The following is a 27744-nucleotide window of genomic DNA, read 5'->3' on the forward strand; positions in this document are numbered from 1 at the left end:
TTTAATTTGACATTCTTCAACCAAATTAAATCCATCGTACTTGGTCATTTTATATGTACATGTATCTCTATTAATTTTTTTTAAAGAAATTGGGTTTATGATACCAACAACATCAAACTCGAATTATTCAAATAACTAAAATACATTATTAAAAGCAGGAAATTAGGTATATAATCTAAATGATCGTGCATTTAAGATGAAATTGTATCCGCAAATGTATAATTAGAAACATGTAAAATATAATTAATCTCTAATGTAAATTGATTTTAAAAATTATCCAACAATTATCGTTTATGGATTTATAAACATACCTCAGCTTGTATGCATTTTACTACGTAGACCTGATTAAAAAAAAAAGTTTGTTCGATAAAATTATTAAAATAATAAAAATTTTAAAACTTAAAATGATTTTTTTTCCCCACATAGCATTCATTAAAATTATTTAACACACAGAAATTTAAAAGTTTGACCCGAATAATTAATTAAATGTATTTCAATTTCAATGCTTTAAGTTTGCTCCACGCACCTCCGTCAGCTTCGCTGCCTCTCATTTCCGGTTAGACACTCTGAATTAGAGCCACTTTTCCATTTTCAAATTTCGATTCGATCTGGTGAATGCAAGTTTTTTCACTTGCTGACGGCCTTATGATTATCAATTTGTGTCAGTGTATGCCTAGACTCTGAGGATCTGATGATTATTTTTTTTTGCAGGTTGCTTTGTTTTAGCTTTTACTTTCCTACACTATGTGAGTATTATCCTTGATTTTCATTTACTTGATAATTTCACTGTTTTTTGGTCCATTTTTATTGAGAAAATCTGTTCTATGTTGTTGCTGATTGGATGGTAATTGGCACAAAAAAATTTCGCAGTCTTTTTCTGTTCTCTCATTCTAAGAATGGGGTGTGAAAATTTTGATGTTTTTTGATATGCATCCGGTATTGTTCGTCCTCATGGGTGGATCCTTCTTAAATGATTTTTTTTTTCAATTTTGTTGTGAGATATTGGTATCCATCCAAAGGCCAATCCTTTCCCGTCACTTTAAGCTCCATGATATCTCTGTTTTTATGGGTTGCTTCCATATGCAATTTTTTAGTGATATATAACATAGATGGGGTTTCCCACCTAAAAGGTCATTCTTTAGGGTTTGAGCTTTTCTCTTTTTCTTATGGGCCTATCTTTTGGTCCTATTGTTGAGGTTGACATAATGAAAAAACGGATCTAGAAAATGACCACCTTTGGTTAATGTTGGTAACATGGTCTGAATTCACATTACAGAGGTAATTTAGGTGCATATGTTGAATGCTGATAGATAAGGGAAAGCTATCTAAAGTGGGCATCTGTGAACCTTGGCTTCTCAATGGGTGGATAATATCGCCAATCCAATGCCGGCTCTATGAAAATCATGAATTGACTTATAATGTTTGCGGGGTTCTCCGCCTAGAAAGCTAATTAAAAGTTTGGCTCTCATCGGACTTCCCTATTATGTGTTGGCAACGATCCTAATTTGGTTTACTTTTTCTTCTTTATTTGTCTGTGTGAAAGTTTTCCATACTTAACAGTCGTTAGAGTTGCACTGGCTTTTGAACTTAATGTGCTCAAGATCATCAATTCTCCTTTATCTTATTAGCAGTATCAAAGAATTCATCAATGTATGGTTTGGGCTATGCCATTAAATATCACAGAGCAATCGTGTCTGTCTGTTTGAGCTAGTTCCTTTAGGCTCTTATCCGTTTTTTGCCTTTCCTCATTTAGGGCAGATGATGAACCTGTAGATCCAAAGAGGGAACTTGAAGACCGGTGCAAGGCACCATGTGCTAGGCCACTAAAAGAATATCAGGTGATTTCCGTTATCAGTTAACGAGCTTTACTGTTTCCAAGTGACGCCATTTATTTTCTGTTGCTTAATATTTTTCCTTCCATCTACCTCAATAACGTTGAATGAGTTATTTCATGCATCTTAACTCAGAATTAGATATTTGATTGGATACTTTAATTGAGCTTTTCCAAGTGGAATAGATTATTTGTCTGCGCTGGCATGTGATATATTCCCACAGTTGAAAAATTCTTAATATCCTATGCATGGTTTCATTTTTAGAATTTCAAAGGTAGGTTCTGGAAAAATTAGGTCATTTTTGTCAGTGTTTTTGAGTGCTTTGGGAAAATCGTATGAGAAAATATGTTTTGAGAAATGCATTGGAGAATGTGATATATATTATATTTCATGAAAGAGATATTTTTTACTGTAAATGTCATTTCTTGGGTATTTTAATGGTATATGACATATTTGAAAGTTTTATAATAAAGTGTATTGAGTTAAAATATAGTATAATAATAGAATATTTGTTTGAAATGGTAAAATGCGGAAAATAATAATAACGTTGGGAGATTCGAAATGAGTTTTTAGAAGGAAAAAAATTAAAATGAGATAGTGTTGTTGTTCAAGGTTTTTAATGATGAGAATTGATTTTAAGAAAATGAAAACAAGCGAAGCTAAGTCTTTGGAATTTGAATTCCAACATATGAAATGTATTGTGAATTTATGCTGGGAATCATGGGATAAAGTTGGGATTGTTATGGATTTGATGCCAGTATCTTTACTTCCACTTTCATTTGTGAAATCTATACAATTCATTCTCTTTGATTTGAGTTTTAGTGGTTTTGGAAGAGCCGACAACGTTATTTATGTGAATTGAAGGAGCTGGTAACCAATAATGACAGAGAGGAATAAGCACAAGTGTCACTGATTTTAAACGCATGTAAAATACTTACTTTTACTAACTGGGTGTCAGCTAAATGACTATTTCTTACAGGCATGTGCTAAAAGAATTCAAGGTGATGAATCAGGGCACAAGCACTGTACTGGACAATACTTTGATTATTGGCGCTGTGTCGATAATTGCGTAAGCCCCATCATCCAACTGATGCTCTGTTTAACCTTTCCCATTTTTTTTTGGAGAAAATAAATCAACTTCATTCTGATTGACTTTTGAATTTTTTACCATAACAGGCTGCAACCAAACTATTTTGGCATCTTAAATAATAGCTCAAGACCTTCATTGGCCATTGGTACGCTGCAACCAAGCTATTTTCTCATCTTAAATAACAGTACAAGACTTCATTGCTTAGTGCTATTGTAGTATTAGATTAAACTCGTTTGTTTTTTGAAACCAAGAAATATAGTTGTTTAATGTCTTCTAGCTGCATGGGATCGAATTTGTCAGTATCATCGTCACACTAGCCTTATTCCCAGGCTCCCAGCTAATTGGAGATGACTAGGTTCAATCAATAAAACCATAAAATCTTGTTGATTTGGATATCCGATGCTTTCGTGAGTTGGCGATTACTTTTCGTGCATATTTGCTATTCTTTTTCGTGTATGAAGCTTTTATGACATTTTGTGCAGCCTGAAAAATTTTCAATGTGATCTGTAGTATATAAATTACCCGTCGGCATAGATAACATGCGTTGGGGATTTTTTATTTGTTTTGTTCTCAGCAAGATTTTACCAATTGTTGCAATATAACAACTTAACATACTGTTTTTTTTTTTCAAAAAAAAAAGGAAAAAACTTGAACATACCAAAATTCAGTTTGTTTGTTAATTTTTGTTTCTTTTGTAATTTTAGTAATTTTTTTCTTGTGATATAGACATCAGCATTTTTTTCTGAAAAATAATTAAAATTACAAAAGAAACAGAACTAATTAAAAACTCAAATGTTAAACAAGATTGAAAAGAAACGTCTATGATAAAAATTACAAAAAATTATTATTAAAATTCGTGAAACGTAAACTATTATGTCTGATTTCAGAAAATCGAGTAAGTAGAAAGAGAAAGACGTAACGTACGTGAAGGCAGAAGCCAAGGCAATGGAACGAAGTCACAGGCGTCGAGAGAAGAGAGAAAGAATTTCATGCTAATTTCCAACTTAAATAAAATACTTTTATATTTCACAATCATTTTTTTATCAGAATAATATAATACCTTCAGTAAAACACGCCATTGTGTACTTTAAAATGTAATTTTGCAAACTATATTCTAAAATTGAAAAAAGAAATGATAATACATCTCATTAGTTTTCCGACATTACAACACAGTCAAATATCTTTTATATTAAATCACTTGCAGGTATGGAATTAGTATGAGAATCTTTCCCTCCACATTTCTCCTGTACCATTTGCGACCTCTTCCCACCACCATCTCTACCACCACTATTGTCACTCTGTGATGGTGTCCGTCGGACGACTATCTCCATTCGCCTGCCTTGATCTTCCCCTACCATGCACCGAATGTCATGCATTCTTCGGAACAATCCCCCCAAGCAACATATCCTGTCCTGTCACATATTAGAATGAATATTATGCTTATCTTGGTTCTCTGATGCCTCAGACTTCTTTCCACGGTCATTGCTATCATGACTAATGCCATCCATGGTGGTCTCCGTGGGAGGACTTTCTCCAGACGCTGCCTTGATTTTCCTCTAGCACCATCATTGACGTCTACTTCAGTTCATTTCCTGCTCCCAGCAAGAGGATGTATAATCTTCCCAAGATAACAATGCCCCCGATCGACATATTGTTAATATTAAGTAGAATATTAAGCTTATCAAACCAATAGATCTTGATCATATTACATAATTGTGGATGGTCATCCAAACAACTGCATTACAAAGTGTTGTTTTTCTTCCAAGAACAGTGATGATCATAGACAAAAAAAAATGACCTTTACTTTAAACAATCATGAACATTCCATCCTTTTCAAAAACTTTATTGTGTAAAAGGATTAATAGGATAGTGGTAAATAAAATTAAATTATGTTAAACACGTTATGCAGGTATCAGAATCCCAATCTTTCATCGTTTTCATCTCCATGATCAAACTGCAAAATTTCTCACAAATCTTAGCGTTTTAACTTACAAGAAACAAGGGTTTTAGGAGGAGGAGGAGGAGGCAACCGACAAGAACAATTCTGGCCTCTTCCTCTGTTCAAGAAGATGAAAAGAAACCGAAAAGAGAAAATTTAGGAATTGATCATAAGATATGTTTGGATGAATCAATAAATTTGAATAATGAATCAAACGAATATTTATCATAAATCTCGAAAAAGATATTTGTATCTGTAGATTTGAATATGTACTCATATTTCACCAACAGATGGTGCATGTATCACATATCATGATATGTTGGTACAATTCAAAAGAACTTTATGCACACGTCATATGATGCATTGTTTTTCTTCCCTGCAAAAAACTTCAATATTCCTCGTTGCATATCTGCTGGCTGGATCTCTATAGATACATGTGAAAACCAGTTAGAGTCTGACTAGTTCTTGCTTCGTCTCTCCTTTCTGATTCCCCCAAATCCTTTCCGCTGGCACTGCTCCCACGACTACTGCCACTCCTTGCCGAGACGACTACCTCTATTCCTCTGTCTTGATCTTCTTCTGGCACCAACTGTGATACCTTCTTCAGTTCCTTCCCTTTTCCCAGCAGAACTAAGTATAATCCTCCAACGATCAAAATCCCACCTAGCAACCTGTCAGAACATTAAAATGGTCATTGATCATGACGATCATATAACATATAATTATCAAAATCATACATTCCAAGATGCAGCTTTTCTTGCAAGAACAGGGATCCTGCGATAGCTACGAGCACCAGCATCATGGGATTGAAGGCTGATACAAATACTGGCCCTCTCAAGGACACGCACCAGGCAACTAGCGGAAACACCAATCCAGAGCCCAGAATTCCCTGTTAAATTAAAATTTGTCAGATCATAGTGATAAACATTTTTCAAGAATCAAGACTCTTGGGGGAATACATACAGCAAAAGCTGTAGTAAGCAGCCTAATGTCCCATCCCAATATCCACTGGCTCTTATCCCTTTCCATGCAGAGAGCGAAAATGACACCTTGTATTGACGCCCAGAACGCCATCATGGCGGTTATTGAGTAAGGACATGGATACAATTCTGCCGCCTTAGCCTGGTCCATAAGATTAAAATCAAGAAAAGCAGACAAGTAGTTCTCTATTAATCATGCTCAATTGAGAGCTATCATCATAACTTGCTAAGAACTATAAGATAAAAATCCAGTGAATCAAAATTCGTCCAATGTTTTTTTATTATATCACATGATGACTCCCTGTTAATTGATCAATTGCATTAAGAATTAGTAAAAGAGATGGAGGATAAATCTACAGAAAACCATATGCCGACAATGTAAATATGGACTGAATATAGAAGAGAATCTTACCTGAATGATCAACCAGACGGAGTAACTTACACAACTAACAACGGCTAAAAGTGCACCCAAGACAAGATTATGGTTATGAATCTGTGTAATTGGATGATGATGATGGGATTTAGTTGTTTCTAGCAGATTTATGTTTGTGTCCCACATATTCAAATCTGGACCTTTGAAAAATGTGAGGAGCATTGCCCCACCTATGCCCAATAATGTTCCGAATACCTTTGATTTGCCTTCGCTTGTATTCCATCCAAATCTCTCCAACCTGAAACAAGTACACCAGAAATTGACACATAGAGTATCAGTTAATGTTGTCGAACAATGACCCAAGATAATGCAAAGTGGTATCATATCTACTTTACCTCAAGAAAATGGCTGTGACAAATGTGATAGCTGGAACTAGATTTATCATGGCAGATACAAACGTTGCAGAGGTTAGGGTCAAACTTTTCAAGAATAGGTTCTGTCCAAGTGCTCCCCTGCATAAGAAATCTATAGATTCTCAGATAACAAAATTTATGAGATATATGTACTTGGAAAACATAATCAAATGATTCATGCGAGATAGGTTAATATGAAGCAAAATCTGAGTACTCGTGTGGCATACATTAATGCTAAGTGCAGTTCGTTCAAATGGTTTATTCAAAGATTGGTTGTATTGATAAGTTTCATAAGAGAGAATTTTCACCCGAATAAACCGCAAAGAAATCCATAAAAGGCTATCTTCCTCGTCAACTTTGGCCTCTTTTTCCTGTAAAATTAGAACTGTCATATCCTGTCCTTTGAAAACTTAAATTTCTTGCAGAAAAAAATACCAAAACTCTCTGTGGAAGCCTCAACAAAATCAAATTATAACACAGAATCCAAGTATAAGGGGGGAAAAAGGTATGCATGTATCAATATTTTTTTAAAAAGAATAGGTAAAAGAACGTGATTCACATAATCCCAGATGCGTCATTTACTTTCTCGACTACGTGCACAATTAAAAATCTGAAAACATAAACATACAACCCAAACCTTTCAACAAAAAATGCGATGGGAGCAATGAAAACGGCGCCGAACATGAATCTGTAAGCCACGAGAATAGATAGACTCATGCCGTCGTTTGTAGCCAACTTGTATCCGATGTTTACTACAGAAAATATGATTTGCACCAGAACCATCATCAGGGTCGCCTTCATCTCATGCAAAGTATTCGAAATCCTTGTACAGAAGGCCATTTCTTCTTGCGAAATCTTTGTCTGATATCTACTCTATCAAAATGGTCGAGTAAGCACAAAATCACTGTGGGAGAAACCAGGGTTTTAAAGGGAAAAAGAAGAAGAAGACGATGAAAACAAATCTGATGAGAAAAAACAGGAACGGCCTCTTCCTCTCTCCTTGCTTACTGTTCAAGAAGAAGATCAAAAGAAATGGGATATATATAGCATCAACATACATGCATACATACATACACATACATACATACATACATACATACATACATATATGTAGAAAGAGATCTAGGGACAGCATGATGTTGGTAATTAATCTCAGAACAAATCTGAAAGAGGAAAAAATATCATCGTAATTTCCCTTTTATTTTTTTAAAAAAACTGGTGTTACCTGAGCTACGTTCAGTTTGAATATTTGATAAATGTCTTTCAAATTGGGACAATTAATTGCGTAGACGACATTTTTAATTTAAAAATAGTGATGCTTTAGGTATACACATCAATTCTTACCCCGTTTCTAATATGACCAAACAGCTGCAACCATTTTATGGAAGTAATTGCATGTGTAACAAGAAAACACGTACACTTCTCACTAAGTATAATATATATGACAAAAACTTGTGTGAGACGGTCTCATGAGTCGTATTTTGTGAGACAGATATCTTATTTGGGTCATCCATGAAAAAATATTACTTTTTATGCTAAAAATATTACTTTTTATTGTGAATATCGGTAGGATTGACCCGTCTCACAGATAAAGATTCGTGAGACCGTCTCACAAAGAGACATAATCTATATATATTGTTTTTACCATACTGTTAGATTTGTAATTTCAAGTTGAACAACCAAAAATAAAATTCAACATTTTACGGAATTCTTCCAAATCTTAATAGTCATTCACACGCATTATTTTTCGCAGGCCGTTTCATCTGAGTTTCACAAGACATAAATGATCACTTCCTTTTCTCTTTTAAGAATATCTGCTAATATAACGATACAAAGGTTATAAAAATAATAATTTATGCATCATAAAATGTCAGTTTACGTTAATTTATTACATTTTATATTTTGGGAGCATAATAGATATTGTAAAAAAATTGAAACTAATGTTTATAAAATTTTATCTTTCCCATCATGAGAAAGAGAAATTTTTTATCCTCGGAATATATTGAACAAACATCTCGTGATAAAATGATTGTAAATATCGATATAACGATATCTGGATATGCCTTCAACATTATCTTTTAAAAATTGCAGGTATCATAAAAAATAAAGAACATTTCATTAATATGGTTCTTGAATCAGTACTCGATCCTACTTGATGTGATAAGAAATTTAAAAAAAAAACCACATCCATTAAAATACCTTAAAACAATTATCAGGAACCAATTTCTTCAATAAGAAAAATCAAACCGCTCCAAAAATATAATTAAATATCAAAGAAAATGGTGAGACAACTCCGCCCAGAGGCAAAGCCAGTCTTAGATAATATATAATTTTGTAATATACGACAATTAGATTTGTGCATATCCATGAAATATTTTGTAATATCTTTAAAATATAATTGATGATATAATAAGATTTTTAGCATATCATTACTACTCAGGATGGAAGTATAATAAAGTCAAAATCGACAATTATTTTGGTCAATCTCGAATTAAAGTGCTAACAAATATTTTTCGGAAGTTTTGTTTTGAGATTCATTGAATATTTATTGTTTTTCTATTTTTCAGATGGATAATAAATTATAAATGTCAATTTCAATTTTTTTTTGTTTATTTGGAGGTAAATATGTTTAATTTTCGAGAATATCGGAGGTAGAAGATTATTAATTTTATATTATCGACTCTGACATACGCGTTGCGTTTGTAACGTAACATTAAATATTAATAAATTTTTTCGGTCTAAGTCGAATTCTTGAGTTTTCATGTATAAATATGCTAGTTGAATTTTTTTAAAAAAAAAAAATGATGCGGTTATACTATATATATTTGTTTACAGATAATGTGATTTTTGTACATTTAAAATTTGAAAGAGATGTTTTAGTTACAAATAAATAATAAAATAAGTTATGATATTTTTATATTTAATGAGAAAGATTACTTTTTAAAATTGAATGGTAATTTTTGTAAAACTTAATTAGTGTCACATGGTATATTCACAACAATATGTTTCAAGGACACCTTTCTTGTTTATTTTCATCAGTTTCGCCGTCTTCCTTCCTTTCCCTTCGACTCTGGTTTCTTCTAGGTGGAAACAACAGAGATTTTTCAAGAATGGTACAGTACAGTTTTGATCATATTTATATACATATTTTACAAGATTGACATTGAATTCCCTGTTGTTGAATATCATCAGACTGATCAAATGATTTGGACCATAATCAAGAAACCTGCAGGCAGGTATTCGTTTTACTTTTCTCAATTTCAGAGGATGCAATTCATGTATATCTACTTTCTTGAAGTACTTCATGCCTTGATTCTTTAATTTGACTGATCATATATTACTTTTTTTTACATATATATAAGTGGAATCTTGATTCTTCAATTTGACGTGCCTGTTTCGAGTTTAGTTTGTTTATTATCTTATGCATGAACATATTACATACATACTTTCTTGAAGTACTTCATGCCTCGAATTCGATTTTGCGTAAGCATCTACGCGTACTTGGGTGGGCACAGATGTTAGAGATCGAGGAGACAATAGTAGTCGTGTTAATTCAAAAAACCTATATCGATGACTATCTGTAAGCCGCCACAAGAATAGGTAGGTTGATTCGTGCCGTCATTTGTTGTCAATCTGTACCCAATATTCACAACTGCTAATGTTATTTGAACCACAATCATATGCCATTAGGGTTGGCTTTATGATCCATCGCATGCATGCAAATTAAGTATACAGAACGCCATTTCTTCTCCTCGAGAACCAATGCAACAAGAGAGTGACAGGCCTCTTAATTCCTTTTCTGCTTTCTTGTGCTAGATGATAAACTATATATTTCCTATTCTAAATTATTACGAGGATTGAGAATGGCTTTTCCAATCAAAGATTTCAAATTGTTTGGCTGGAGGAAGGGAATTCTATTGTTGATTATAATTATTTTCAGTAAGAATATCGGGTACAAATTGACTGCAAATAATAGTTTGTATTTATCTGTTCTTGTTGTTAGATAAAATTATTGATTCAAATTTGACTGAGAGTGTTACAGTCTAGCTAAGACTCGTGCTATATATCACGAATGCAGAAAGATCAAGGCAGGCGATTCGAGATAGTCGTCTCATGTTTGCCATCATTGAGTGACAATAGTCGTCTCATGTTTGCCATCATTGAGTGACAATAGTCGTGGTAGCGATGGTGGTGGGAAGGAGTCACAGATGTTAGAGAGGAGAAGTGTGGAGGGAAAGAATTAAGCTCATGCTAATTCAAAACCTTTTTGAATGTAATGACTTTGAGAATTTATGCATGAGATATATCACAACAACGTTTTTCAAATTTAGAAGATGAAGTTGGAAATTAGCATGAAATCCCTTCTCTCTTCACTCTCTTCTCTCGATGCCTGTGACTTGGTTCCATTGCCATCCTGCTTCGGCTACGGTCTTCAATGGTGGTGAAGGTGACACGTCTTTCTCTTTTTACTTGCTTGATTTTTGAATATGTTCATTTATTATAGATTTTTACCGAGCATCGACCGTCGCACAAGAGACCTACTTTATATATATTAGAATTGTCTCCCCAAACAAAAAATCAAATATTAATGGATGATCAAACCAAAAACACGTGGAACCATAATAGAACTATAAATTAGATTTATCTTGTGTTTGGATTTGAAATCTATAGATTAAACACGAATTTAGATCTTAAGGTTATGTATATGGTATACGTGGGTAAATTAAATTTAACACGTTTTTGTATCATTTATTTAAGCGTTTCATAATTCGACTCAGTTTAGTTACCCTTTTGGAAGCCATAAACTTTTATCGTCAGCAAAAGGTGGGGGGGCTTCGGGCCTATTCTCCAGAGGATTGCGATTCACCATTTTCCACTTCCAATTTTCCATGTAGGAATCATGCACAAGCAACCGATTGAGGTATAAGAAAGATATTTTTTTTTTCTAAACTAATTTGACACACTTGTTGATTTCTTGAATTTTGCTTTTCGTTGGGCCTGGAAGCATGATTTGTTGGAATTTGCTTGTTGTTATTCTCTAGATATGGTCTTGCGACGATTCTCGATCTGGGCATTCGAAATTTTGTTTGAAACTTTGCGGGTTTTGTGGTTTGTCCATTGATTCATTGATCTGATTGAATCGGGTTGCTTGCATTATTAGATGTTATAATCTTGGTTTTGAAAAAAAAAATGTCTTGGATTGAGCTTAATAATTTTTTAAACAAAAAAATAAGGATTTTGGACTTTGTTTATTGTTATGATTGAATCAAATAGATTGTTCTTTTAAAGGTTATGTTTTTGGTGGTGAAATATGTCTTAGATTGGTTTATATAATTCCTTTTATTTTCTTGTGCTCAATTTCTGTAGATGTTCTCAATTTAAAAATCTATGGTATTTTGATGACATGATTCTGGTATAGTCCGATAGACGCGAGCGGTGTCGATCTTACATCTAAAATGTAAGTCTAGTCTGAAAAAGTTTCCCCTGGAGTTGATTCCTTCCTCCGCCTCTTAAAGTATGATTTGTTTGATATCTTCGGAACTTGAGAAAAAATGCTATGCCGTCTTGTTGATTCTAATGGATGAAATATAAGTATATATAATTTGGCTTCGGGAAGAACGATGAGATAATAAGTTGGAATACAACAGAGTTTGATATTGGAATTTTACAGAGCAATCACAATGCAACATTTAATTATTCTTAAGAGCACGTGCTGCTACTGATTTTTCTTTGGGTTTTAGCTGATAAAATGATCTCGTGGCTTGTTTCCTGCAGGTGTCTTTGGCCTTATTTTAGTTTGAAGAATGCCTTCTTCAAACAACCATGGCTCCCCTATGCCTTTTGCCTCATTTCGTCGTCCAATTTTGACTATTGGAAGTTATCCGGTTCAGTCAGAAATGAACCGTGATTCAAGTACTCAAAATCTTGATACATTTCAAAGGAAAGTTTTTACCTGTTTTCACGACATTTCAGTGGTGGATGCTACTGAACTTCTTTCCATTTCATGGATATGCAAGCTTTTAGATGCCTTTTCTAGCTGCCTTGATCGTTTTCAAGCCATATTGACGAACGATAGAGGGCATCTCTTAAAGCCACCAGCAGATAGGATTGCTACTGAATTCTTTGACAGAGCTGTCAAAGCACTCGATATTTTCAATGCAACTCGTGATGGTATCGAGAGGATTCGAATATGGCAGAAACATTTGGAGATCGTTTTATGTGCCTTGGATACTCGACAGAGGATTCTGGGTGAAGCCCAGTTTCGTCGAGCAAGAAAAGCCTTGATGGATTTGGCACTCGTGATGATAGATGAAAAGGATACAGGTTCTATGTTTTCTGACCGGAACCAATCTTTTGGACGTAAGGGAAAGGATAGTCATCATCACCGCTCGTCGGGGCACTCACGGTCGCTATCTTGGAGCGTACCTCATAATTGGTCAGCCTCAAAACAACTCCAGTTAATTGCAAATAATTTAATCCCTCCTCGTGGAAACGAAATAGAAGCAACAGATGGTCTGGCTACACTTTTCTTTACGATGAGTTTTATTCTCATGTTCGTCCTATGGGTCCTTGTCATGGAAATACCTTGTCAAGACCGGGGCGTGCAGATTCATTTCATCAATCCCTCGTAATTTTCCATGGAGCACACCATTTTTCTTGCTTCATAGTCGAATTATGGATGAATCAAAGAAAAGGGATCGTTGTAACTCAAATGGTTTACTGAAGGAAATACATCAAATCGAAAAGAACGTGCATCAGATCACAACCTTGGTGGATTCTGCTCAGTTCCCTTTATCAGCGGAAGTGAAAGAAGAAGTGAGGGCGAACGTGTACGAATTATCATTAGTATGCGAAGCTTGTAAGAATGGATTGGATCCGTTTCAACGCCAGCTGAGGGACGTTTTTCGAAAGATTATGAACTGTCACACAGAAGGTCTCGAGGCCTTGGGCAAAGCTACCGAGCCTTAAAACATGTCAACTGATTATGCAGAGAAGAGTCGGATGATGGAGCTGGTGGTTTCTTTCTCTACTGTACCTTGAAAAAATATATTGTATCATCGTTTTTGTTTTGTTTTTTATTTATTTATTATTAAAATAATTTTATTTTATATTGTTGCGTATGTTGATATTCTCATAAAACTACTAAAGAATTCTTTTTTTTTTTTAATCATTTTGCAAATATGGATATGAGGAAATTAATTAATTATTATACAGATAAAAATATAAAAATTAATCATGCACATATTAATCTTCGAAATATATTTGTATTTCAAGTAATACAAGGTATTTATTATTCTCTAAATATAATAATAATAATAATAATAATAATAATAAATAATATGTGTGTATATATATGGAGGTGTATTCCTCGTTTACCCTATGGCTTTGTTCATAAACCTCGAAACCAAAGACCCAAATTTTCGATTTTGGGACACTTCAGCCGGGCGCCCTCTTTCAACCCTAGTTAGTGATTCTGGTCGCCAATCGAGATATACTCGCAATCCAGCTACATCGATTTTTTGTCGGATACACTTCTTTTTTAAACCTTGAAATCTTCCCAGCCTGCACAAGGGGATGGAATGCACGAGAGTTTAATTGTTTTTCTTGCTACTTGTATCAACGATCCTCATTATGATTGATAAGAATGTTATTTTTGGCTGAAATGGATTTCAGTAACGCTTAACCTTGTACGATTAATTTAGTCTTTGCATTTCATCCACACAAAATGAAAATGGAATGAAGAAGAGAGCCGTGGATCCTTTGCTGCTTGTATCAACAATCCCTGCATTGAATGATAATAATGCAATTTTTGGCTCAGAGGGTTTTCATTCCCAAGGTTTTATCCATAGTTCTGTTCCACGGTCAATCCTCAATAGAGCCATCCTATGCCGCGGCATCCACTCTCTGGTTTACTAAAGTTGTATGCACTATTTTGGTTAACCACTCTCAGTCCCTTTCTGTTTTTGACTCTGATTATTTTCGCAAAAATTTGAATCCGTTCTTAGCTTTTGGCGTGATTCATCATTTAAGCTATAGATTGAAAGACCCAGAATGGGCATTTAGATTTTTTCAGTATTTGAGGATTAATCTAAATATCATTCATTGGGAATCCACTTTTTATTTGCTTTTGAATTCACTTTGTCACATGGGTCTTCATTATTCTGCTAAATTAGTGTATGAGCACATGAAAACTGATGGATTTTTTCCCCAAAACTCAACTTTGGATTTTCTCGTTTCGTCCTTTGTGAATGCTGGGAAATTTAAGATCGCAGAAGAAATTTTGATCGCAAAAGCTGAATTTTGTAGTGAGAAAGGGGAAATAGTTAGCTCCTTTGTACATAACAATTTCTTGAGCTTGTTAGTAGGTAGAGATCGTTTAGACGAGGCAGTTAGTTTCTTCAAAGGTCATATATTGAGATTACGGAGCTTTTGCCCTGACACTTGTAGTTTTAACATAGTAATGCGAGGATTATGCCAAGTTGGGAAAGTCGAGAAGGCTTTTGAATTTTTTAATTCCATGGAAAGTTTTGGTTGTCTCCCGGATCTTATCACTTATAATACCCTAATTAATGGGTTGTGTAGAGTTGGTAATGTGGGCAGAGCTCAGTTGCTACTGAGAGAAGTTGAGTTACATTGTGAGTTTTCACCGGACGTTGTGACTTACACATCAGTTATATCTGGCTATTGCAAAGCAGGTAGGATGGAGAAAGCTGCTACTCTTTTTGATGAGATGATTCAACGTGGAACTAGACCAAATTTGTTCACGTTTAATATTGTTATTGACGGTTTTAGCAAAAAGGGTGATTCAGACTCTGCATTAATGATGTATGAAAGAGTGCTCAATGGTGGCCTTAAACCTGATGTTGTCACGTTCACCTCTATTATTGATAGTCATTGTAGGACTGGAGATGTGGACAAAAGCATGAAGCTCTGGGATGAGATGAATAAGCGTCAGGTGTCTCCTAATGCATTTACATTTTCCATTCTAATTAATGCTCTGTGTAAGGCAAATAGATTAAACGAATCTCGGGATTTATTAAGGCAGTTAAACCTTAGAGAAGACGTTATCCCCTCACCTTTTATTTATAACCCTGTGATTGATGGGTTTTGTAAAGCTGGCAACGTCGATGAGGCAAATGCCATTGTTGCAGAAATGGAGGCAAAGGGGTGTGTCCATGATAAGATGACATTCACCATTCTTATTCTGGGGCATTGTATGAAAGGGAGAACGTTTGAAGCTATAAACATATATAAAAAGATGTTGTCAGTGGGTTGTGCACCGGATAATATTACCATGAGTTCTTTGACTTCTTGCCTCAGAAAGGCAGGTATGGCGAGTGAAGCCAATGAAATAGAGTTATCTGCGTCAAACAGTACGAAGTCGGGTTTATCATCATTAGATAAAACCAAACATTTGATGAGTAACATGAATATTCCGGTGGCTGTTTAGTTCAAAATGGGTATCTTGCTTGGTATTTGATTTGGGCTGTACAACTTTCGAGGTCCTTCAATCAGAGCACGTTATTGAAGAAAAAAAAGGGTTGAATCTGTTTGTTGATGGCCCGAGTAGAGGTTATTTTTCTTTTTTAACGAAAGTATCACTGTCTTCATGTTATCTCTTTAATCTGTGTAGTCTTATACTCCATGTCGATGCTAATCGATATTTGGTCTTTTGCCATCCCTAGTCCTCTATGATCAAACGAAATTGGTCTGTGAGTAGAACACAATGGGAGTAACTAAAGGAAAATGTGTTCGTTGAAAAAAAATATGTGAAGAGAATACTGTGACATAAATGCTCCTCGTTTGAAATTTAACGAGAGCCATCTCCTTGTCATGACTAGAATCTTTTCTATAGCTATTGGCAAAGTTTTCTCGGCACACATGCTTGTTTTATAGTCAATGAGTAATTCTATCCCTACAACGAGTACAATATTTTGTTCGATAATTGAAAACAATTTTGGGAAAGAAAATCAGATATAGTGAAGGAAAAACTTGTGACTGTAGCTTCTGCTTTATCGTGCTTTTTTATGCATTGATCTCAGTTTTTCTAGTGATAAAGACATTGCTGGGAACATAGTTGCGACCATAGTTACTGTTCTGTGGACTTATTGTTATTACGATAACTAATGTGTCTTGACTTTACTTTTTGTTGCAATTTATATGCCTTTGTAAGTGGGGCCTAAACATATTTTTGGGCACAAAAGCATCTTTATCTTGTTCATGAGTGGTATTGCAGTGACTTGGAGTGATCCTATTCTGTATATTTGGTTTTGTTCTTTCGTGCCAATGAATCGATTATGGAATCCTCATTCTACCAGATTTTTTGCTTGTTCTTGAGTTATAATATACCTCATCTTGCTGCAGTTGGTGAAGCTACATGGATTGAACCTGTTTTCTATGTCTCGGTGCTGAACTTGTTGGTTCATTTTCCCGGGATGCATCAGAAAAATATTGTGCTGTGAGTTTGTCTTGAGTCTCTGATCTTCTTTTATACTGCCATGTGCAACTTCTTTCTAAAGAATTACTGTCTGCATACATTTGAATATGTTTTCTTTCTTTTAACAGATATTATTTCTATTCCATCTTCATATGTATCGAATGAGCATGATAACACGGTTCTGCCACATTGTCATGTTAGTGTACACATTCTCAGATGCTGATGAGATATTTTATTCGAATTCTCTGTTCTATATTTTCTTGTTTACTTTGTCAAAGCATACATTGTGAGCTTAAAAGTTGATGTGTATGTTCTGTGCTCAAGTCCAGGCTCATAATAGCGTAGGCTTTCATTGCACAAACACACAAGTGACGAATAGAGTTAAAGGAAATAGAATGTGAAAGGGTTAATATTATCTGGTATTTTGTTATAATTCTGTTTCGGAGACGTATTAGCTCGGCCAGGGGCAAAGGAGAAGGGTTTTCTCGTGTTAAGACGGGCTTAGTCTCTGGGATCAATCCTTTTTCACAAGGATTGTAGCACCTTACTCAAACCAGACGTGTTCTCCTCTATGAATCGTTTTCTGGTTTTAATTTGTTACAGCGCATGATTAAATTCTGTATCGACCTGTGCAATCAAATATACTGTTAATGTGATGTGAATACAATTTTTTGTTGGAATATAATTTTTTTCTTATATCTCGGTGCTCTTGTTTCCTACTATCTCCCTTGATTGAAAAGCTTTAGAAACAGTCTTTGTGATATTTCCTTGTTGTACCTGTGCCCACAAGGATCTTTAGTAGTGAGACATGCACTTCTACCCTACTTAAGTTTTGAACTTTCTGTTACATTTAATTATGTTGCAATTATTTACCAAATGCGCCCGCTTTCCTCCTCAAATAATCCAGTAATTCTCTTCCCTCCAGGTGCTAAGATCTCACATATAGATTCCAATTCACAATCCAAAGCCTGGGCATCTAAGAATGTTAAAGTTGATCTTTCTCCAGTCGATTCTTCTTCTCTGTTTCACCGTGGCTACAGGAGCCTAGCTTTATGTCAAGTTGGTAGCTGGAGATTAGGTCCCGTTTGCTTGAGTTTTGTAAGTGTATGCACAACAAAATTTGACGGGTACTGTGTGATCGGTGAGTTATTTATGTATCCATATGACATAACTGACAGTGGTAGAAATGAATATACCGGTGATGACCATTATCATACCAAATGGAGTTTTTTCTTGGTTAGTTGCGTTGTACTTTGTATTATATCACGGGTGTATTAAAAAAAGGTGGAGAAGGATCTGTAGTATCATGTACTGTGATTTGAAGAATCTGTTTCTCTTGTTGTTTAATTTAGTTTTCCATTCAGAAGCGAAAATATTGGGTCGGAGTCGGTTCTATCAAAAAAAAACACTGAAGATGGTAAATCGAGGATTTTTAGATGATGTCTCTAATATAAAAACCAATTAAACAAAAAAAGAAATATCGGTACCTGTTGTTTATTTTGATTTATGTACAAGTCTTTTGTAAGACGATCTCACGAATCTTTATCTGTGAGACGGATCAATCATATCGATACTATTTCATGGATGATCCAAATAAGATATCCGTTTTACAAAATACGATTCGTGATACTGTTTCACATAAGTTTTTGCCTTGATTTATTTACTCGCGTCCATAGTTCATGACCCATGTTGTTAGTTTTACTTATTTTTATTTTACTATATATAAATAACAGAAATATTATTATTTTTTCTTTTATTGGCATCCTATATAATACAATTGTACATTCTACGATATTTATTATAAGACAATAAACATATTTATTCTATTTTAAGAAGCATGGTAAATTCTATTTCCTCAAAATGTCCATTTGTTCTTGGATATCCATTAATAATATAATTTTATTATACACATTAAAATATTTAATGCATGTTTTGAAAGTCGATATTTGTTATCCTCTTCAGTTCTTTGGATTCCTGCCGAGTATTTTTCGTTTTACTTACATAAGAGGTTTACGATTATAGTAAAAAAAATATTAAAATTAAAAAGAAAAGAGTAGAGGAGTGGGATTATATATAATAATAATCCTTAGGCGGTGAATGGGAACTTTGTGTTAAATTACCTTAACACCCTCGGAAACATAATAGAAACTAAATACAAAAGTTCCCAACAAAGCAAATTTTTCATTCCTCATTGGCCACGGCCCTCCATGTTTCCATTTATACCCCTCAAACACCCTCTATATAAATCATGTACATGTCCCCCTTTCTGCAGCGTATTGTACAGATGATACGGGAACCGAACGAAACCAACTCCAAGAACAAGAGAAAACCCAGATGGAATTGAACCTCACAAAGCCGGAAATGGAAGCCGTTTTGCAGTTGATCAATCTCAGAACCAATATCTCCGGTGATTTTCGTTTCTTTTTGGTCAATTATCCGGGAGAAAACAATGAAGAAGAGAAGGGTTTTGATGAAGCTTTGCCCCGAAGAAACACAAGGTTCAGGTCAATTGCTGATATATACAAACAGACTGAGCCTTTGATCGAGAATCATGCTCGTAAAAGGGCAAGGATTTGAATTTTAAAGGGTGCCCACAAAATCTTTTGGGGGCAAGAATAATTAGTTCGAGTTTCTTGTAATTATGTTATATGCACACTTTAAGAAGATGTAAATTTCATTTCTGCACTACATAATATGTACCGACTTTTTTGGAGTATAATTATGTTATCATCTGCACAGTTTCTTTCTTTCTTTCTTTCTTTCTTTCTTTCTATCTCTGCATAACGATGATCATTCGTTTATTTTCATGAAGTTTTTGGAAGGGGGATTGAATCAAGAAATGCTAATCAAATTCAATCCATGCAGTACAGGAGCAATGCGCGTTATAGTTTTTGTGTGTGTATCTTTGGAGAAGAAAATGTCGTGGCGAATGCATTAGCAAATACATTCTTTGACATAGAATTAATAAATGATTGCTATGTACATGAATAGTCTATGTAGGTTAAATAAATGAGGAATTCGATCTAGCTTTAAATTACTGAAATATAGCTAGCTTCATGCTATTGCATCTTCGTATAAGCTTTATCCGAGATGTTGTTCCCTTCTCATGTATTTTTGTCTTCAATAATAAAAGGCCTATCTTGTGTATGACGGCTCTTTGAACACATGCCCGAGCCATGCTTTTGAAAGAAACTAGCGTCACAAACTGTGGCTATAACAGTTCAAGAATGTCGGTATTTTAGTATCAACTCTAATGCTTGAGTTTGGATTTGAGGAAGTTGAAATATTCATTACAAATATTATATTATATTATATAATATATTGTGCCAATTAATGATTGGCCCAATCCGAAGTAAATTTGGTCAAATCATTGGCAATCACAGATGGAATAAAAATGTAATTGGCACGTTTGTTTCTCTTTGTAATTTTGGTAAATTTTCTTACTTTTTTTAGTCATTTTCCTGATACCATGTTAATTTGACGTCGGTAAGATCCATAAATAATACGTTGTCAGGATTAAAACTCAATTTAGATCGCAAATCAAAACATATAAGTTTTAGCAAATATTTTCAAGAATGTTACCTGCACACGATGTGAAGTGAGACCAAGAATCCGAAATCTGGCTCCGACATCACACACGAACCGTAATGCGACCTGGTCGTTCAGTGAAGCTTCGCTGAGAATATCAGCGGCGTTGGCTTGGATCAAGTGGGCGCCGCGGCCGAGGGGAATACCGCGGTACATGAAGGTGAACCTGAACTCTTCATAATTGATTCCCACCGTGTTGTCGTCGGTTGCGTCGAAAAGCATGAGAGATGCGGCGGCGGCGGCGGCGGCGGATTGGGTGGTGGTCACGGGGCTGATTCCATGTACTGAAAGCTGACTTGCTGGAGGTCGAATTGGGGTTGTGGAGGTGTTGCTCCGCCTTTCCGTTTTCCTTCGCACTTTCTCCACGGTGTCAGGAAAAAATGATCTCCAGTATTCTCCACGCCTCCCGCCGCCGCCCACCAACACCACCCATTTTCCACCACTAGCTGTGGCTTTATTCTTAGTGTTTTTTGAAACAGAATTATGGCTTCTTAGTTGATGATATAGTTTGATTCACGCACATTATTTAGCTCATCTGATTTTACTCTCCTATGATCAACATGACATGGGAGATTCGATTTATATATTTAATTTAAATTAAATCTCATCAATTTATATATGTTTGACGGATAGATTCAATTTACACATGAAGTCAAAAATAATACTTTTAACATAAAATTTATATTTTTTATTAATATGATCGGGTATGAATTTTGTCTCACAAAAAAGTGATCATAACACCATTTCGTATGATTTTTTGTGATAACAGTATTATCAGATAATAATTTGTTTCGATCCAATATGTGTCACGTTCGTATTTTGTGATACATATATCTTATTTAAGTCATCCGTTAAAAAGTATTAATGTTTATGCTAAGAGTATTGCTTTTTATTGTGAATATCGGTAGGGTTGACCTAAAAGATTCGTGGAACTATCTCACAAAAGAAGTATTTAAAAGAATATTATAAAAAAAATTTATTAGTCGATAATAAAATATTTTTTATGAATAAATTATTATCTACCCACGAGATAATTACGAAGTTTTTTCCAGCATAATGGATTTATTAAAACAATTGAGACTTTTCATTAGGCACAGGCTTAATCCAAGCCCAAAATGAATTACCGTTGCTCCCTAATGTGTACATCGGCCCAAAATATTATTAAAAAAAATTATAATTGCAATTATTCAATTTAGATTATAAATTTTGAATATAATAAAACTATACCATATACTAATTTAAAAACAAAAATTGGATCTTAATAACTGCATATATTAATCTCTTTCGTAATCGTAAAATTGAAGTGAGAAGATGTCTGAATAATCGAATTAAACAAAATTAAGATTGTGATGCAATCGACGATAAAATTAAGCATTGATATATTTATTAATTTATTTTATTTTATTTTCTTATTATTTTTTTTTATGGTAACGCTTGTAATTTTATTCAGAAAGCAATAAATCGTCTGTTATAAGATTCATCAACCAAAACGGAAAAACCCCATTTTCCCAAACAAAAAGAGCAGGGGAAGAAAGCCAAAAAAATGCAAGTGAATGTGCCACCCGATTCGCCGATCTGTCAATCTGTCTAAGATCGGTATCAGTGCAGCTGTCCAATGAGTTCCTAATATCCAACGCCAGTGCACCACAATAACTTAAATCTTCTGCTGGGTTGATGACTGCTTGCACCGCCAGCAGAGAGTCAGTAGTAATTACATGGACTTCGATCCCATGTTCCTCCAACAGCCTCATCTCATCTCTTATCGAAAGGAGCTCAGCGAAGACCACCGACTGTGGCTTAGAGATTCTTTTTCCGAAGGCAAACAGTATTTGATCATCATGATCTCGCACTATGCCCCCAATCGAATAACCACCAGTGTCAAAATTAACCGCCGCGTCTACCTCAAGTTTCAAGGTGTTGACCGGTGGTCTCGTCCAGCGTTCGAGATGGGGTAATGGCTACGGAGCAGGTGCGGTAATTAAGGATTCCCGAGCTTCCTTGAAGTCTTTCAAAAGGGAGGCGCTCCACTCCACATCCAATTGAGCACATCCAGGCACCTTCTCATGCAAAATCCGCAATCTATCATGCAATACAGCCCAGGTGCGCATCGCAAAAACCTCCATATTTTATTTTCTTATTAATAGAGGACTTTGTAGCTTTTCCTCCATATTTGGACCCTTTTTGGATAAGTATTTTAAAAAATATTTTAGTGTTTTAAAGGTTAAAAAATTAAAGCGTGTTTTTAAATATGATTTTTGTAATTTAGGGCGACATGTACCATTGGATCGATAATTTATCATTGTTTGTAATCACTTTTTCGTTATAATGACTGAAATGACTATCATGCCCTTACCTAAAGATAATAACATTATTATTTATCCATATAATTCATTGTTTAATCAATCAAATCGAACATAATATTATTATTCAACAGATAGTAATTTATCAATATAAAATCATCAATCGAAGTAAAGCTACCTAATTTCTAGAAATATATAATGCGTATATGATTCAAATCGTTACATAGGAAACACGACTGCTTGGCGCCGTGCTATGCCTATCCATACCGTCCCTAAACGAAGTGTTTGGACCATCATTTATTTCCACTTAAATAACATTAATTGGACCCGAAAGATTATTAGCTTAATTGTTCATGAAATTAGTGATCGATCAAATTCAATATCCTTTAGTTATTTAATTATTATATACTAAAACAAATTAATAACTCACCAAAACAACCTATGTTTCCTAGACCATACATGCAAAGAACTATGTGAATTAAGTGAATTAAATATAGAATATTCAACGGAGTATCGATCTTTGCATTAAAAAAATGGAAATAATTTATTAATTCGATTCAATATAATAATATATATAATTAAGTGATTTCAATAAGTGATTATACAGTCTACTCAAGACCGGAAAAAAAAATAAATTGAATTTTACACTAACTAAAACAATTAACTTTCAAATCCAAATTTCCTTGGGAAGATAACTAAAAAAATAATTGAACAAACTCTTTAATCCTTCGAGTTCTTGAATTTTACGACAGTCAAGGCTTCACATGCATTGGAACCTTCATATATCTGACAAAACAATAGTAAAATCACATAAAAAAAATTAATAATTTTAAATTTTCACTCTAACAAAGTGCGTGTGTTATATAATTGATTATCACATGATCTACGTACGTCAACTAAACCTTGTCTATGTTGAGCCTGCCCTTCGACACTGGTCCCAAATCCACTTGTTTTTCTTCAGACCAATGCTCCAAACTAATCTAAGCTTCCTTTATAAAGTGTTGCTTGATTCTAGAACACAAGTGTTTTTCTTGGGGCTACCGCTGCCGCTTTCGGTTTTGTCCCCATCTCGATGAACTAAAGCATCGGGTGGTGTGGACTGACTCATTGCTTGGCTTTCTTTATTAATGAGTGAGGATATGGCTGCTGCAACAGCAACCCTAAACTTAGGATCAGCGGCAATCGCACTCACATTTTCAGCCAGCAAAGATTTGTTAGCCACCTCACATATTTTGGACCCCATTTCGTCTACTAACTTATTCGGGTTCGGGAAGTACTGGTTCATCAGTGTATTCCCATTGAAGTTACCTTGTTTTGGCATCCAAGAATAGCCTAACTGTGCCATGGGATTTGAAGAACTGGCATTGTTTGTGAGATCAAGAACAATGCCCTTGTTAGGGTCAAGAAAATTAGGGTTCATGGATCTTAGGTTTGGGATGTTATAAGGAGATGAGGGGTTTATTAGATGAGGGTTTGTGGGGTTGGGGAACGGGTAATGCGCTTGGTCGTTGAAGGGCGATGATAGAACCGATGCATCGTAGAATGGGTTACTTTGATCTAATAACATGAAAGAAGCAGCTGCGGCCGATGCTGTCGATGCCATTGCCGTTGTACCTACAGGAAGTGGATGATTGTGTGTTCCTTCGTACGTCGTGATCAGTATCGACATGTCCTCCAAGCACCTTTGGACCTAATCACATTCAGAATTAATATTCAAAAAGTTAAATTGTGATCGATCAATATATATGTCGAAAAATTGACAAATGGATTAGCTACAACTTCTTATAGCATACCTGTTTTCTTACTGGACATCCAGGTGAAACAGTGCAACGATAATATGCTCGAGGGCAAGGGTTTCCCTTTCGATATTTTTTGCCCATATTTTCTCCATTGACATCCATCATTCATCTAATACATTGCAAACCAAATTTATACCAATCAGTTACATTCTATCAGTTTATCAAATATACACATAACCAATTAATGTGTAATAACGTACAGAACCAAAAATTTTAACGAGCAAGCTAAAACAATATAAAGTTTAGATATAATAGGCTGGGAAAAAATAATTAAAAAATGGAATGAAACGATTAAAATTTCATGAATATATACTTACATAAGAACGTACATATATATAAAACTAATGATCAATTCAACCAGATAACAGAACTTCGAACTCACCGTGGCTGATTCACATCTTGCTCTAACAGAAACCCTAGCTCTTTTATTAGGTGGTAAATTGATATTGCTCATAATTCCAGGCAAGCTGTTGCTTTGTACTTGACCTTGCGTCGTCCTAACTCCCGTGTTATCTTCTCTATTTTCTTTTCTTTCAACTTCTTCTCCGAACTTGTGTTTGCTAGAATCAACCTTGATCCTTAATGACAACCCTAATTCGTCGCTTTCTTTAGCATCATCGTCTTCTCTTGAAGAAGATAAAATCGATTGGTTGCTTATTATATCAATAATTCTTGGGCTTCTGTTCGAATCCTCATTCGGGTCTTCGTTGTTGTTTCCATTGAGTGATAGAATTAACTTTGGATCCTACATATTTGATTTTAGTACAAAGTTCAACAACATATAATATATATATATACATATTGGTAAAATTAAATTAATCTGATCACCTTTTTCTGATTATTTTGTTGTACAATAGCAAATTTGGATTGCAGATCGCTGTAATCTTTCAGTGTTCTCTCCACAGCTTTCTTCAATTTCTTGTTCTCCCCCTTCAAGCGATTCATCTGCTTCTGCAAACTTGACAGCTGGGGAAAGTTTACAGTTTCAATTTTAAATATCCATATCTTCCAATTATCATTTCATTTCAAGAGAACTAGAATTTGTATTAAAATGATATATAGAAGTGTACAAATTAAACTACACATACATAATCAAACTACGGGAAAATAAAAGTTGAGTCATCAAATAAAAATATTTTCAAGATTCAATTGATCTATTTCTAAAATATAAATTTTACATTAAATGTGTTCAATAACTTTTCCAAATGAATTTCCGTTTATCGAGAGAATCGATTCTGTAATACCTTCTTTGTAAGAAATTAATATACATGCATACATGTATATACATACATACATGTATGTACATGTATATAGTAGCTAGGAACTATGAAGTCGATATTATTTCAGTACCTCATCTGTAATAAAACCCTTATCAGCACCCTCTTGAAGATGGCGATTTTCGGCTTCTCGTAGCTTCGATTCGTCGACTTCCGAAATCGGGATGTCTTGTTCTTGTGAGTCTAATAACTTGAGGGACAAATCAATCTCCATGGATTCACTTTCTTCTTCTTCTCTTGCCGTATAATTTATAAATAAATAACATATATTGCTAAATTTCTACTGTTGTTGCTTATAGCTGGCTAGATAAAAATGGTTTTTTCTTAGGCACCAAAGTCAATTCCCTCGTCTGAAATTAAACGCAGGAGGCAGCTGCACCAGTACTATAGTAGTCTAATTAGAGATATAATTAAGGACGCATCTAAGTTTTGACTTTTATCTTTGAATTCTTAATTAATATTGGATTAATTAATGCTAAACTACAGGGATAATCTTATTAATAATCAATTAAAGTATTTTACGTACAGTCTTTGTGAAATAACAAGAAAGTTCTTTTAATTAACTAAAAGGGCAGATCCAATGTATTATTACTTGTTTTACCTACAATATCAAAACTTCACAGATATAGTTATACTATTTAAAAAAATAAATTGTGAAAATAGTACCAAGAAAAAGTTGAGAGTCCACGGATTTTTTATTAACTCGACGCTTTCATTTTTTTTTCCCATTTTATCTTATTTTTTATTTTTAAAAGATTTAAACATGCTGACCAAGTTCATTATTTTTTTTTGGTCTTGTATATTTTTTAATTTATAATTTTGATCACCTATATTTTTATTATTGCATTTTTTGTTAATAAAGCAGCACCAAGCTTAATATTTGAGGATATTTTTTTTTTTAGTATTATTCAATTATTATTTGAAAGGCAAAAACTTGTGTGAGACGGTCTCACGGGTCGTATTTTGTGAGACGGATCTCTTATTTGGGTCATCCATGAAAAAATATTATCTTTTACGCTAAGAGTATTACTTTTTATTGTAAATATCGGTAATATTGACCGGTTTCATAGATAAATATTCGTGAGATTGTCTCACTAGAGACCTACTCTATTTGAAACGAGTACTTGAAAAACTAGTCTAGAGATCGTTTGAACAAAGCCTGAATGTCGAATAGGTTCGAGGATCCCTAATGAGTTGAACCTTTTCTTTTCAGAAATTTATAAAATTCAAAATAGAAATAATTCCTTCTCTGGCTTTATTAAAAAAAATCATGTATGCTTATTTATATATACTTGTCTTTTTATATGTATATATGAAATGTTGGGAGCTCCGTACATAGACATCTTCTTGTGAAATATCACACCAGTCATCTTCTCACACATTTTTTGGTTTTCAAAAAACATACTTACGATGTCCACATTAACATCTTGTGACGCTCATTATATTCAGCATATCAAAATTATATATAAATATATAATTATTATAATCGAGCTTACTTATGTTATCAATATATACATATATAAAAATAATTTTAAAATAGAGAGAGGTGACATGATCTTATGATAAAGTAAGAAATCCTAAAAATTGAAAGAGGGACCTTGCTTGTGATCAGATCTGGAAAATGTCAACTGGAAGACCTCCACTCCTCCCTATTGCGAATCTATTTATTCATATTTTATTCTTCGATTTTTCCACCACTTCCTCCCATGTTGTAA

The 27744-nt window shown here is 34.3% G+C and overlaps 4 protein-coding genes and 1 pseudogene across 13 annotated transcripts; 3 read left to right on the forward strand and 2 right to left on the reverse strand.

The window, feature by feature from the left end:
• The first annotated feature begins 639 nt into the window (after positions 1-639).
• Positions 640-3956, forward strand: LOC142539940 (cytochrome b-c1 complex subunit 6-1, mitochondrial-like). Of its 4 annotated transcripts, none has more exons than XM_075645720.1 (5): positions 640-711; positions 1754-1838; positions 2812-2901; positions 3009-3067; positions 3252-3344. In XM_075645720.1, the coding sequence occupies exons 1-4, from the start codon at positions 692-694 to the stop codon at positions 3039-3041; spliced, it is 228 nt and encodes a 75-aa protein (XP_075501835.1). In that variant the 5' UTR covers positions 640-691; the 3' UTR covers positions 3042-3067; positions 3252-3344. The 4 variants fall into 4 exon arrangements, with proteins under 4 accessions (XP_075501835.1, XP_075501834.1, XP_075501833.1 ...); XM_075645719.1 differs by lacking the exon at positions 3252-3344 and adding an exon at positions 3810-3956 and having other exon boundaries at positions 641-711; XM_075645718.1 differs by having other exon boundaries at positions 641-711; positions 3200-3344.
• Positions 3957-5067: 1111 nt separating this feature from the next.
• LOC142538930 (WAT1-related protein At1g68170-like) lies at positions 5068-7617 on the reverse strand. Of its 2 annotated transcripts, none has more exons than XM_075644227.1 (7): positions 7265-7617; positions 6936-6998; positions 6610-6726; positions 6470-6512; positions 5825-5983; positions 5599-5750; positions 5068-5532 (listed from the first exon to the last, which is right to left on the reverse strand). In XM_075644227.1, exons 1-7 carry the CDS (start codon positions 7465-7467, stop codon positions 5286-5288), a joined length of 984 nt encoding a protein of 327 aa, XP_075500342.1. In that variant the 5' UTR covers positions 7468-7617; the 3' UTR covers positions 5068-5285. The 2 variants fall into 2 exon arrangements, with proteins under 2 accessions (XP_075500342.1, XP_075500341.1); XM_075644226.1 differs by having other exon boundaries at positions 6254-6512.
• Positions 7618-11390: 3773 nt separating this feature from the next.
• Positions 11391-13791, forward strand: LOC142539941 (protein ROH1D-like; annotated as a pseudogene).
• A 202-nt stretch (positions 13792-13993) lies between these two features.
• On the forward strand, positions 13994-18412 carry LOC142539942 (uncharacterized). Of its 6 annotated transcripts, none has more exons than XM_075645724.1 (3): positions 13994-17086; positions 17194-17267; positions 17973-18412. In XM_075645724.1, the coding sequence occupies exon 1, from the start codon at positions 14420-14422 to the stop codon at positions 16076-16078; it is 1659 nt and encodes a 552-aa protein (XP_075501839.1). In that variant the 5' UTR covers positions 13994-14419; the 3' UTR covers positions 16079-17086; positions 17194-17267; positions 17973-18412. The 6 variants fall into 6 exon arrangements, with proteins under 6 accessions (XP_075501839.1, XP_075501841.1, XP_075501840.1 ...); XM_075645726.1 differs by having other exon boundaries at positions 17194-17261; positions 17991-18412; XM_075645725.1 differs by having other exon boundaries at positions 13994-16200; positions 16993-17086; positions 17194-18412.
• Positions 18413-23581: 5169 nt separating this feature from the next.
• Positions 23582-26389, reverse strand: LOC142538931 (putative WRKY transcription factor 9). Its single transcript, XM_075644228.1, is given in 6 exon segments — positions 23582-24643; positions 24747-24815; positions 24817-24861; positions 25135-25497; positions 25581-25718; positions 26103-26389. Coding segments are annotated over 6 exon segments (1455 nt in total). The 5' UTR covers positions 26244-26389; the 3' UTR covers positions 23582-23944.
• Positions 26390-27744: the final 1355 nt, after the last annotated feature.

The sequence above is a fragment of the Primulina tabacum genome, chromosome 3 (genome assembly GCF_025594145.1).
Source record: "Primulina tabacum isolate GXHZ01 chromosome 3, ASM2559414v2, whole genome shotgun sequence".
Classification (NCBI taxonomy): domain Eukaryota; kingdom Viridiplantae; phylum Streptophyta; class Magnoliopsida; order Lamiales; family Gesneriaceae; genus Primulina; species Primulina tabacum.